Source organism: Nicotiana tabacum, chromosome 7, assembly GCF_000715075.1.
Source record: "Nicotiana tabacum cultivar K326 chromosome 7, ASM71507v2, whole genome shotgun sequence".
Taxonomy (NCBI): Eukaryota; Viridiplantae; Streptophyta; class Magnoliopsida; order Solanales; family Solanaceae; genus Nicotiana; species Nicotiana tabacum.
Window position 1 is genome coordinate 150,656,616 of NC_134086.1, and position 14,382 is coordinate 150,670,997.

The 14,382-nt window shown below is 38.5% G+C and overlaps 1 protein-coding gene across 1 annotated transcript; it reads right to left on the reverse strand.

Annotated features, from left to right (window-relative positions):
- Window positions 1–82: 82 nt before the first annotated feature.
- On the reverse strand, window positions 83–11,773 carry LOC107762744 (ATP-dependent helicase BRM-like). Its single transcript, XM_075217862.1, has 14 exons — window positions 11,023–11,773; window positions 8,500–9,831; window positions 7,065–8,390; window positions 6,612–6,724; window positions 6,210–6,297; window positions 6,002–6,088; window positions 5,654–5,746; window positions 5,494–5,577; window positions 5,206–5,409; window positions 4,356–4,598; window positions 2,733–4,283; window positions 2,110–2,637; window positions 1,177–1,428; window positions 83–901 (listed from the first exon to the last, which is right to left on the reverse strand). The coding sequence occupies exons 1-14, from the start codon at window positions 11,191–11,193 to the stop codon at window positions 266–268; spliced, it is 6,708 nt and encodes a 2,235-aa protein (XP_075073963.1). The 5' UTR covers window positions 11,194–11,773; the 3' UTR covers window positions 83–265.
- Window positions 11,774–14,382: the final 2,609 nt, after the last annotated feature.

A 14,382-nucleotide genomic window follows, 5' to 3' on the forward strand; every position in this document is an offset into this window, starting at 1 on the left:
GGCACTCAACCATTTCTACAAAAATAGAAAAAGATAAGAGGAGGAACAAGAAGAAAAAGACAAATCTCAGACAAGCAGTTGCTAATGGCGGACAGTAAGAAGCCTATCTTCAATAGCATATTTATCATACAAGTGAGGCTGGGGATGGAATGGAGGAAGTACACAGCTCAGGAGGTATGAAAATCCGAAGGGCCGGTTATTCACAGCACCTCAATAGAGTATCATCAGCTATTAGCATTACATTGTACACCTTTAACAACTATAATCATAAATGACTTTGCCGCCTTCTTGCAGAGTCTGATCTCAGTCTCTTCACAGGGTTTGCCCAGCCAACAGAGCTGCTGCTACCACTGCCATTCAACTGATTTTGGGGTGGTGTCTGCTGGTTTAACCTTCCCCCCTCCTTCACAGTTGGGATCGAGCCTGGACTTCTGATACTGCGGGGAACACTAGGTGGTGAGACAGGACCAGCAGAACTACTCCCAGGTTTCATACCCAACTTCTCTCTATCTTTTCTCTTCTTCTTGCAAATAACAAGCTCCCCTGGATGAGTGAACGGGCGCGAATCATCCTGTTGGCTAAGCTCCCGGCCGCTGCTACCACCAAATCTTGTTTCTCTTTGAGCCATATGATTCTTAGCCTTGGCATCTTCACCGGCATGGAGTGCTCCACGTGTCTTTGGTTTCTGTAGCGGGCTAGGGTCAGGTTCCATTTCATTTATCAGTTTATGTCTCTTGTTCTGACCTACAGGCATCTGCCTTGAAGATGCGCCGGGTGTAGTACTAGCTGCAGGTCCAGCAAAAGAGATAGAATTCCTTGCTTCTCGAAAGTCGGTCTCTGGAAATTCTATCTTCAAGATGTCAAAGAAAAGATCATGCACTTTCCTTGCTTCAGATCTCACCTGTAATGGTAGCGAAATTTCAGAAATTGAAGTAAAAGAACATGGGGGGAGCTGGGTATGAGCATGACGTGATGACCAATAGACCACTCAATACTGGTTTCTTCACTGGTTGACTCAAGTTCATTTATACATTATTCTTATTCGATGAGTTACATAAATATCAGCAAAACAGGACTGGCAGTTCTATGTCTTTTCTGGAGATCAGTATGAAAGCTTGGCAATATTGAGGAGTATAATAAGCTGAATCAGTTCAGATCTTAAGAATCATAGCATACCTCATGTGAGAAACCAAAGTATTGCACTGCACGTTTTAACATCAGCTGCACATCAGACACAAATTCGAGCACTCCACTGTACTCAGACTCATCAACACGCATATCAATTGTCTGTAAACCAAATGGACTATCGTCAGCCCCACCTATGCAACCAGAACTTTCAATTCTGTTCCACAGACCATGTAGTAGTGGAATTATTTGATGGCCACCCTTCTCTATTTTCTTTTGGAGCTTGATAGTGACAGTCTTGCACTGCAATAGAAGAAAAATCATGCACAAGATCAGGAGTAATATCTGCAATCAAGAGAGGGAAAGATTGACACACAGAGCCCTGAGTAATTGTATCTTCTTTATGAACAGATACAAAATGAAACCCGTCTTGCTTGGGGTTGAGGCGTAGTTGTTGACTATATGTAGTAACACTACTCTGAACCAGCTGGACAGATTGTGTTCAAGTACATTAAAGGCAGTCACCGGACCATAATTTCTGATTAAAATCAAATAGTCCTAGCCTGATCAACATAGATTAGCCAAAGCTGTAGCAGATATTCAGACAAAACATAGGAAAACTGATCACAGATTGAGAGGTCATTCTGATGAAAGCTGGAAACCAAAATAATAAATACAGTATAAACTTTAAACTAGAAAAGCATACAATACAAGACAATTAGGCCTCAATCCCAATCTAACTGCAGTCAGCTATAGGAATCTTCTGTATCCGTTCCGCTCTAATACAAGATACTCATTTGAACAAGAGAATTTAAGTCCAGGTACTGGTGTAAAAAAAAAAAAAAAAACCTATAACAAAATTTGCTACACAAAACCGATTCCTTCTCCCAAACTCCAGTAGAGATGCAGTATCAATAAACTAATGCAATAAAAAGGAGTTTCAATTTAAGTAACAGTTGAATACTACTTTCCAAGTGTTTTTACCTTTCTTTGAATGACCTCAGACATCTTAGTCCCTCCACTATAAGTCCCGCTGGGCTTATTATCCCAACTTTCTCTTGTGGGTTCAAAGGAATCATCAGGAGACAAGCAACTGACTTTTCCAGGTTTTCCTGAACCATGAATCTTCACTGAATTCGAAGATTTCCTCGAGGGTATGCTTCGCTTACTCTTCAAGGATGCATCACCTTGACCATGCTTTAAAGCACTAGGCTCTGCATGCGCTTTGTGTCCACGATCATTTCTCACTTGAAGATCATATCTGCGATCCCCTTGAAGTGCCATCTGAGAAGAATCTCCACGCTGCACAGCTGGCTTCTCAATGAGCGTCTCTTCTGGCCTTTCTGCAGCATGCCTTGGTCGAACCCTCAAACTGCGTTTCCTTTTTATTTTGGGCTGTAACACCTGTTCTTCTTCGCCTTCATCACGATCTTGGATCCAACTACCAGACTGCTGGAGATCCACATGTGAGTCTCCAGATACTGCAATTTCTCCTTCCTCTAATTCATCTGCCTGAAATTTAAAAAATGGAAATATGGAAGTCATTAAATCTTAACAGTACTGGAGGTACACCTTTAAAGAAGGAACAAAGGGGATGAATTCCCCACCATCCGTTTGGCCCGAGAACCGGGCCTGGCATCTAATGCTGAAAGGGATCCAAACTTCTGCTGAGATGACACAGACGAGGATACTATTTGTATCGGTTTTTGGCTGTCTGAAGATGATCCTGATGAACCCACTTGATCAGGTACAAGAGTCTTTATAGCACCTTGTGGACCTTGGTGGTATTCATATCTATCAGCATAACTTGGAACATCTTCTTCTGATTGGTCTTTGTTAACTGGTGTAACACCAACAGCACCACTAAATTCATCATCTTCGAATTCCCCAATTTCTCCTTCTTCATGGGCTGAATATCCGTTCCTCTCCTCAGAGCTTGCTTCAGAGAAGTCATCGTCCAGTTCTGTGTAAATAGGAACCTTCTTACTTTTGGGCCGCCCCCTTTTCTTCTCAGATTCAGGAGCTCCACTGGAGTCCACGCCAGTACCACTACTAAATAAGACATTCTTTGAGGGCTTTTTTGCTAAATTGGCAATGGCCCCATTAACTTCCTTACTGGTAGCACGAAGCCACTTTGGAACCTGGTCATATCTAGTCATCTCCTCTTCCCAATCAAATTCTTCATCCATTTGATCAAATTGTTCTACCTCTTCTTCACTCCTAGCAATCATGCGATTTACCTCCTGAAGAGAGGGAACATCATGAAGTGTCTCTTGATATCTCTCTTCGTCATGTAATAGCGTTTCTAAAGTCAAACGCCGCTCTTCATGAGTAGTCCTTTGGTCAAACCGCCCAGCATTTATAACTTCATCAGCCATGTCAATCTTATACTGTTGAATATTATTCCGAATGAGACTCTCAATAGATCCCATATACCGGTCCTTGCCCGCAAGGTCATCATCAGAATCAACCGCGCCTCCAACACGGAATTCATCCTCTTTCTGATGACTTGCAATTTTGTCAACAACTGCCTCCATGTATATGACTTTCACTTCTCTTTTCTGCCCTATACGATGGGCTCTAGCAACTGCCTGTTCCTCATTTTTGGGGTTTGGATCAGGATCATAGATGATAACAGTGTCAGCAGTCTGAAGATTCAATCCACGCCCAGCAGCACGAATGCTTAGCAAGAAGATAAAGCAATCAGTATCTGGACTATTAAAATCCACAATAGCTGATTCACGATCCTCTAAGCTCGTTGTCCCGTCAATTCTTCTGTAGACGAGTCGTCGCCACTGCAAATACTCCTCCACGATATCAAGCAGCTTTGTCATGGTACTGAAAAGCAGCACCCTGTGCCCTGTTCTTTGAAGTTTAATTAAGATCCGATCAAGAATCCACAATTTCCCACATGATTTAACAAGAAAGTCCTTTGTAACATTGAGATATGGATAGTTAAGCAAAGGATGGTTGCAAGCTTTTCGAAGCTCCATACATCTATTATTTAAAACTTTATATGTTTTAGGCTGGTAATTTGGATTTTTTTCAGCCCTTCGCTCCTCATCTTCAGGGTCAACTCTAAGTGAACCAGTAGACTTGATCCAGTCGTAAACAGCACTCTGAAAAGCTGACATCCTGCATCTTAAGACAACTGAGACCTGCAGTTGAAGTTATCATTAGAGAGGTTCTACATCACAGTTTTGAAACCAAGGACAACCACGAAGTTATACCTTGGGTGGAAGTGAACCTTCAACATCTTCAACACGACGCCTGAGCATGAAAGGCTCGAGAATTTGGTGAAGTCGATGGATAATAATGACCTTCTTCTCAGTCTCAAGCCAGTCATCCTCAGCATTGTGTGTCGGACCTTCTTTTTGAAAGGGCTTGGAGAACCAATCATGAAATGCTTTGCGATTATCAAATACTTCTGGAAGTAGTAGATTTAGAAGTGACCATAGTTCCTTCAAATCATTCTGCATCAAACACATTTAAACAAATTCTCTTATGCTAATTCATGCGCTTAGGAAGTTCAGACAAGAATGGATAAGTAAGAAAGAGTTAATGTGGTTAAAAGAAAAATAAACACCCAGTTGCAACCAGTGAGCCACGCTTAAGAGCATTTGGCAAAAAAACTCAAGCCAAGGACAGAAATGCGAAGATTCATTTTTATTGTCTGTAACTTTTTTTTAATTGTCTATGTAACTCTGCTTAGGCACTACTAATACAAGACACTTAAAACCTCATGCAGGGATTTTCCCTTTAGCTGTACAAAGTTCACAATGATGGATTGTGACTGTAAGCAAAAATATCTTGCTGAACCACAATTTTCCTTGTTAAAACCAATTAAATTTCAATGGATCAGCATGCAACTGAATTCAAAAGATATCATTCTATATGTGCAAGTTTTAAGACAATTGAGCAACTGCACTCAGTCTTGAATAGTTTTGTTTGTAGCATCCTACACTAGCATAAGCCTAGTTAAAGGTAGGACATACGCAATAAGCTTATCGCAATAACGCAGATTCAAACATAAGCAGAGTAATGTAGATCTGAACATAAGCAATGATAGACACAACACACCTGCAATGGTGTCCCTGTGAGAAGCAAGCGCCTTTGGCATCGATATCTGTCAAGATCACGAGCAAGAACTGATTCTCTGTCCTTCATACGTTGTGCTTCATCAATTATTATATACTTCCAATCGACTTTTGAAAGTTTAGAACGATCATACATGATGAACTCGTACGTAGTGACGAGAACATTAAATTTCATCGCACAAACTTCCTACAAGATGTTGAAGCATATAGAACCTTCAATACCAAGTTCAACAACATAAGTCAGTTAAATTTCAGCATGAATGCACCATACCTGTGAAAATAACTTGGATCTTTGATCCTTCCCACCAACATAGAAGATGCAGGACGCAGATGGAAGCCAATTGAGAAACTCACTCTGGAAATATAAAATGAGTAAGTACAAAGGGAAACCAGAAAGACACTCACACTATCAACAGCAATTGATTATCAACCTTCCAATTAACTAGAACTGCATTTGGCACAATTATAAGATGTGGTCCATAGTTTTGTTTGAATTCCATCAAGTAAGCAATTAATGCCATAACCTGTTGAGACAGAAAGAGAACACAAATAAGAAGCATATCACTAAAGCACAAGTTATGATCATCTGGTAAAAAATGTAGTACCCTGAAGATGTTTAAATCATATGAATTCCCTCTGCTTTAAATTTAGCACGCTGTTTGATAACATTCATCTTTTTATTCACACTTTTGACCCACTTATAATAAGAAAGATCCCACTCAAAACATATTCAGAGTAAAGCAGGACACTAAATTGGATGAAAGAGTAAAGACATTCACCTGCACAGTCTTCCCCAGACCCATCTCATCAGCCAAAATACCATTTAGCTTATTATTATACAAAGAAAGCATCCACTGCAATCCCACCTGTAACATTTGAATACAAAAAATTTATCTCACGCAAAAGCACAAAATGAGATACTGAAATTAAGAAAATGAAAATGTATGAAGTCAATCATTTCTGCATGTATTGAAGTTTGCAATGTACCAGCTGATAGTCTCGTAAAGTTCCAGCTCTTAACATAGAAGGCTGCCTTATAACCCTTTCATTCACAGCATGGGCAAGATGGTAATACCTGAAGACATGAAAAGGAGTACAGAGTTGAGATAACCTAATGGCAGCTAAACAATGACACCGCATAACATGCTAAAGACAGGTGTAGTCAGTTAAGATAAGTGACAGCTGTCCTAGATGTAAACAACCACAATGTCGATGACAATCTGGATGGACCAGGTAACCAAATGTCTTCCACATGAGTTAGAACTGCTTGGTTAATATTCAAGAGCAAACTGAACTTATCAGCAAGAAATCATTGACTGCCGAACAGAACTTCTCACGTGTAGAAATGTCCCAAAATGCCAAGGTGTAATAAGGAAAGAAATGAATTACTTGTTAACTGATGAACCATCTCTGGGTGCATTCATTTCAGAGAAACGATTCCTTATCATGACTTCCTCCCGAGCACAGGCTGCCGCAGCTCTTACTTCTTCTTCAGAAAGGCCCTGTTATCACGGGAAAAAAATGAAAGAACGCAAATAAAATATAACCACCAACTAGGGACGGAAAAAGTTTATCAAACAAATCCAGTACAATGGGAGGTCCATTTGTTCCAATTAAGAGGGCATAGTTGCAAGACACACTTTGGTATGATTTTTTTTGCTCATAATATGTATAAATATGTATGTGAGATACCAAAAGTGGAAAAGGCATCTGGTCACTTCTGCCCTGCCCTATGATTAACCATAAAATTGCACCAACGACATTTTCCCTAAATTTAGCAATTTGTAACTCATGCATAGCAACTTAAGATATTGTGTGCACAAGGCAGGGCAAGAGAAGTACCTGTGCTCGTGCAGCAGCTGCAGCAGCATTTGCAGACTCCTCAACCTCCTGTTGATTTTTTGTCGCTGTAATTTTACTTCCCAATTTATGAAGATACTCTTCTGTCTGACTCAAAAATGATGAGAGAACAGCATATCTCTCTGAAGCATCACCGGGAATGTTGGTCTGCTGCTCTAGCAACATCTCCCTGTATCTCTCAACATCATTATTCTTCAATGCCTCCATTCTTTCATTCCGATTATCATCCTTTTTCTTTGAGAACTCCCTCAACATTCTCTCATGGTACTTAGCCACTCCCCTATTGCGTGCAGTTCGAGCATCACGTATTGCCCAATGAGCCTCAAGAAGCTTCTTACGCCATTGAAAAATAGATTTTAATTGTTTTTCTCGGATAGCTCTCTGGGAGGCCTGCACTTGCCTAGCAAGGTCCTGCCGCTGACGTTCGCATAGCCTTACAAATTTTCGGTATGGCCTATCAGGCATTGCCATTATTTCCTGCTGCTGTTGCTCAATCTCATCCCTCAAGCGTGTCTGTATATCAGCAAGTCGGAGTTTCTTTTCTTCTATTTGCAATCTTAGAACAAGATCTGGTCTAATCCTTTTCCTCTCTAAATTAACAGCTAGGATATCACCAATCTTCTTTATACTTTCCTCCCTTTTTCTCTTGAGGATTTCTGAGCCTTCCTCCACTAGAAGATCCTTGATTTCATAAGCCAATGTTAAATTATTATTGTTGTTCATCATCATGGATGGTCCAAAAGCATCATGCTTTCGAGTGAAGACAGGAAAATCGAATAATGGTCCATGATACTTGCGAGCTGGACCTGTATCTTTTTGTTGAGTGACACTAGACTGCATAGGTTTTTTCGCCTGAGTTGCATCAGAACCAGTAGCTTGTGACGCAACAGATTTACCCCTATCCGGTGCAATATCACCTCTACTAGGAGTATTCTGAATATGTTCAGCATCCGGGTCAGATTTACTAGCATGTCCCATGATTGGCTGCTCTTCTTTTCCAGGAAGAACCACTGATGCAGTCTCCTTTGTCTCAGTTGCGCTACGTGGCACAACTATGGTTGAGGCAGCTGTACTCTCATCTCCTGTGACCTCCTCCTTTGAACCATTCAGTCCATCAGACGATGGTACTACAAGCTGGGGACCCTTCTCGCTTGGTTCCGGGCGTCTTGAGTTATCTTCTGAGCTTTTTCCCGATGACTTCTCCTGATTCGCTGTACCACCAGGAGGAAACGTTTGCTGCGTTTGCACGTCCAGAGGTGGCGGAATAATAGCTTGGAGTAACTCACGCGGTAATGTCCCATCTCCTTTCTACAAGCAAGAAAAAGCAGAGCAAGATATATTTAATAACAGATTTGAGTATTTTGAGCAAGGGGGAGCAAAGTATGTAAAACTGAGCAGAGTACACTAATGAACAAACCTTTAGACGTCTAAATGCAAGTATCTGGGCTTTAAGAACATGCAGTTGCTGCTTACTGAACCCCAGATGTTGTTTTTGCACTTGACGGACATTTCCACCCTGAGATGCAAGGGAATTCCCCAAATTCCCATCTGGAGAAGAAGCTGCAGAATGTGGTGAAGGTCGACTCAATTGCCTGCCATACTGCGTCTGCAAGGTTTCTTGGGCAGTTGAGGCAGGTTTAGGTGGGAAGGTGTTATCCACACCCTGGTTCGGGTTTATAGATGACTGTGGGTATTGCATGGGAGGCAATCCACTGCTAGCCATAATTGGTTGTCTAGAAGGCAAATTGTTCTCTCTGCCTTGAGCAGAAAACTGCTGCTGGACTATATTATTTGAGTTATTAATTGAAGCGATGTTATGTGTCGCGCCGAGAGGACCAGTTGTAACAGTCTGCCTAGTTTTAGCAGAACTTGAGCCCGACACATCACTTGAAGAATGAGCATGGGGCGAGTTTTCGTTTGCAATTTGAGGTGATGAAACTTGCTGCTTTGGCGTATGACCTGATGAAGATTGAACAGGCACATTGCCATCAGGCACTTTCTGCTGGGCCATCATCATTCTGGACTGCATGAGCGGAATTAGCTGTGCCATAATATTCGCATTTGCAGGTAGTGACAGATCAACATTGCGTTCAAGTGCCAGAGCCTGCATTGCTTGCATCTGCGCAGCCATAGCAAGAGAGTTACTTGTCATGTTCGCCATGCTTTGCTGAGATGGTGGAGCCGGCATGGGCTTCGTAGCTACTGCTTGGCCAAGCAATGTTGGCTGGGAAGGAAGCTTCGGATCTGTTCTCTGATCGGCCATCAACTGCTGGCCCTGATCAGATTGTTTCTCACCACGAGAGAAATGTTCTGAGGATATCTTTGATGATGATGCCTGGGCCTGGTTTGATGCCTGCATGGCAACAAGTTCTTTCATATTAGCAATTCTAGGATCTTGGTCCTTTGCAGGAGGGCCAAACATTCCCATTTTCATTTGCTGCTGATGTTGCATCCCAAGAGCTGACTTTTGTTGGGCTGCCTGGTAAGCATACTGCAAGTATGCCTGTTGGACAGGATTCAACATCTGTTGCTCAAAGCCCTGGCTCCTGTTCTGGCCATCTTCTCGAATGGTGGAAGAACCATGTTGTTGGCCCAAATCAATATACCTCCTCGACTGTTGAGGCAGCTGCATGGGTCCAGAAGGTCCAACAAAATTACCCCCACCTAATATTCCATGGGCATTGCCAGTCTGGAAGGCAAGAATAGCTTCATTTCCTTCAGGCCTTCTAAGGAACTGTTGTTGCAATGACTGCAAAATGAATATCCAAAAAATGATACGCCAAAGTTATTTTGTAAAATAAGGTAAGTGATTCAAATAAGACCTAAATTCTAGTGATCTTATCCTTGACAATATAAGATAAACAAGTCTTAACAATTTATCCTTGAAAAGAGCAGCTATCATGATTCAAGAAAGCAAGTCTTAACAATTTATTTGAAAACACAATAGTAAAATATTCCAGAAATAAAGAAGGAAAAACCAATCCTCCAGATATCAGAAATAGGAAGCAAATAAAGCACCAAAATACATGGAAAATATTTTAGCTAGAAAGCAAACAAGACATTCGAGAAAACTGGTATAACTGACAAAGCTGATCAATCCTGCCACTCAGAAGCATGAAAGAGTTTATAGGGACATTTGCAGCATCCTAAGCACATAATGGACAAAATTCTTCTAGGTTGGTTAAGCTACATCTTATTTCGTCCTGTGCTGTAATTCGTCTTCTTCAGTTCACTTTGTAATAAATTTGTTTCCTATTAAGGATAATGAATTCAAACAAAGCTTTAGACATGAGGACAACTACTACTCCTTAGAGTTATCATTAAGGTAACAAATGAGGACAAAAAGTATCATATGTATGGACGAAATAGAAGATTACATTCCATAATCTAAGCAATGACAGTTAATCTGGTAGGAGTTGAGAACATCATTGCAGTAAGAATCACATGGACTTCCAATACTGTTGGAATAAATAAATCTTTTGAACAGTTCAAGGTTAAAATCTTAAAGACCTGGCAAACAACATTCACTCGCTGGAACTCAACACCTCCACTTGCCATTTCAAGGTTAACAGTTTAGCCATTGAGCGCAGACCAAATATACAGGGTTGATTCCTCAAAAAGTGAAGTTGATAACTATAAAATCAACATGTGCTACTACATTTTACAGCACAAAAGATTTTTCTCCATCATGCCAAAGTTTTCAAAGCTTAAGTAGCTGTCACCTCAATGCTACTTGAAACAAGAAAAAGAATGTCTTTCACATAGCAAGCAAATCATGTCACTTCAAACCAAGTGCTGAAATTCAACAAAACCCAGTTCCAATAAACAAACTTGAGGTCATTTCCAGAATATACGTCCCAAATAGACAAATAAGGATCAATCCCACTTCAAAAAAACAAAAATGCAATAAATTTTGGAAAAAAAGGTTGTTAGCCCTAACCTGGCGTTGTTGCTGCTGTTGATGTTGATGCAGCTGCTGCTGCTGCTGCTGATCCAACCCCATATGAGAGGCAGAAGAAGATGATGAAGGAGAAGCTGAGGCTGATGCCGCCGTGTTCCGCCCATGTCCGGCGACACCACCACCTTGCTGAGCTCCACCCCCTGATTGCATGCAGATTCACACAAGAAAAAAACTATTTTCTCACAAAATTGATGAAACCCACCTGAAATTTTCTTGATTAAAAGACCAAAAAACTTAAATTTTTTTCCAAAACCCCATCATCAAGAAAATGAGCAAAGAAAGACTAATTTCAGTGGAAACTCCTGTAGTTTCCTAAAACCCGCTTTCCGATCCCAACGTTCAAATCAACCACCCACCTACCCCGTTTAGCTCTGTACCTCTGTGTCCCACATAACTGTACTTATCTATATAATTTTGGCTTTTTTCTGTATGTATATAAATTCCCTATTTTCTTGATTTTAAAAAAAGGAAGCGAGAATTTTGCAGAGGTGAATGGTGAATGGATTTTTGGCGCGAATCTGTGGGCCAATGATAAGATCGGAAAAGTTGCCGGCGATCCTCCGAACTTGCCGGAATCTCTCTCTATCTATTATTTATATATATGCTGTTTGTGGTGTGTGTGTGAATTTTCACGCAGTGTGCATTTTCAGTTCAAGCCCTAACCAGCTGTTATTTCTATGTGGGGTTCTCCTTTTTGCTTTTTTTTATTTTATTTTATTTTTCCTTTTTCCTGTTTATTTGTTTGGCTTTTGCTCCTTGTCCCAAATAAAAATGACAAAAATTAGGTGACATTTCACATTTGTTTCAGTTTTTTTTGTAAAATTGAGTTTTGGAAAGAGAAAAAAAAAACTCTAAGTCTTTGCAAAAATATAGTTCGTTTGATGTTGGGGTTTTGTGTATTTGCAAAATTTGAAAATTATAGTTTGAACACATTCGTCAAAAGGTACTTATCTTTTGCAGAAACAATATATCAAGCAACTCAACTTAATTTGAATCTAACACTTTTTGTAATGTATTTCTTATAGATTCATGTTATATACAATGTCAAATGTAAAAAGTTTTGTATTTAAGTTTCATCCATATATTAATATAAAGATGTTTTATGCTATTATTATATTTTAATATGTTTATTGCAAGCTATTTATTAACTATATTAGCTTCGCAATTATTTATTTATTATAGATATCCGCTAATATATTTTTATATTTTATTTGATTGTATAAATATTTTTATGTCGAGCATCGTTAGCGTACAAAACTTAAACTCAAAAAAAGTCTAGTGCTTAATTTGTTATAACATGTTAGTCATTATTTTTATGCAGTTATATTTATTATAAATTTATATGTATATAACTCATAATTGATCTAATTGTGTAAATATTATTATAGCTCATGCATAGAACTTAAACTATTCTATTACTGTATTTTCTATGATTACTACTGTATGTGTAGGCTATAGAGCAATTATGTGTACGTATAGATATTTATTGTCTTTTTCCACAACAATTTACCTTGGGTTAAGGATTGGTTATTTGACCTCAGAAAAGTGATATTTACGAGAATGCCCAGATCTTTGTAATCTTTGGGAATCTGATTACGTAATTAAGGAGCGGAGGGGTAATAACGTGCTGGCGGATATTTCCTATTTGGCTTTGCATTTACATTTATTTGCCAAAAAAATGCATTCTTCCGTCTCATGTTATACATTACACATTTAAGAAATATTAATTTTGACTTATGTATTAAATTCAATTGCATTGGAAAAAGAGTATTAAATGTTTAGTTTTTCTGGAGGAATATCTCATCATGATGCTTATAATTTAAATAGTTAAATGATGTTTTTTAAAAAGATGTGAAAATTGTATAGAATAGTCTAATGAGTTGAATTAAGGCTGGCCATATATCGGGTATAACCGATAGCCCGAACCGATAATATGCTATTGGGTTATCGATATCGGGCTATTGGGTAAATGGTTCGATAACGGTTTAATGTTATTTAACTACTGGGTTATCGATTCGGGTCTCAAGTTGTCCAATTTTATTAACGGTTTAACCGATATCCCAATAAATTTTAACAAAATTATTATTCTACTCACTAAGTATATAAAGCCATTTTATGGTTTCATTTTCTCAATTCTCTCGGCTGTTACTTTTCATCTTCAAACCTTAATCCTTAGAATAAGTTTTAAACTTTTCTGAATTTCTCATCTTAATTCTTCAGTTAAGATTTTTAGTTTTATACTTTAAAGAATTAATTGTTTAGATTTTTAGTTTTTCTATTTGTTTCTTTTGTTGCATTGGTTCTTTAGTATTTACAAGATTACGATTTTTTTTTCTATTCATTATGTCCGCCCGCAATGAGATAGTTAGTAAGATTAGATTATTGAATATTTTATTCCTTACTCCTGCTAACTTATAACTTTGAAATTTGAGATCATATTGGGATTTTCAAATGTAAATAAAGAAAGTTTTCCTTTTTAGTTGAAATTTAATCCATCTTTTCTTATGAGCTAAAATTCAGTTCATTTCTCTTAGAAGTATGATCACGATTTCTACAATAAACATATTTTTTTTTAATATTTTTTATTCTTATCGGGTAAATCGATAAGGATCGATAACCGACAAATCGATACCCGATAACCGATTTTTTATCGGTCTGGTTATTAGTTTTATAAACCGATATACCGAACCGATAATATTTACAACCGGGTCGAACCAACCGATACCCGCCCAAGTTGAATGGTGTTAATATTTTTAAGAAAGTACAAAAATCAACAAAAAAAATGTCACATGAATTGAGAAATATGTTTTATTTGCAAGCGAAGCGAAGATTACAAAAACAAAAATTGTGAAAAAGATATAAATAGGGAAAAATGGGAGGCCAAACACTAAAACTAAAGTAGATAAATAACACTTATACCCCTTTATAATAAAGCAATAATGTCTCAGTGGCTAAGACTCTCCAAAAAAGGGACTTCATGCATGAATTTGAATGCTGCCTAATTGGCTTTTGCTACTTAGTATTAATTATATGACCAAAAAAGAAAGTAAAAGTAATGGAGTAGTAAATAAAGCAGGACTTTAAAACTTTGATTGAAGCGCATCGATATTTTTGTAAATTTTTCGTTATAAAGGAAACAATTTGGACAATCAATTTTGTACAAAAAAATTAAATTGAAAAACATCCTTTATTATATTTGTTGGAAATATTTAAAAAAACGGACAGGATTTGCAAGATGGGAAAGTAGGTGTAGGACAAACGTTTCAAAGATTTACAAATTACACGTAACAAAATTGGTATTAACTCTTTTGGGCGTGAAAAATAAACAAGGAAAAATAA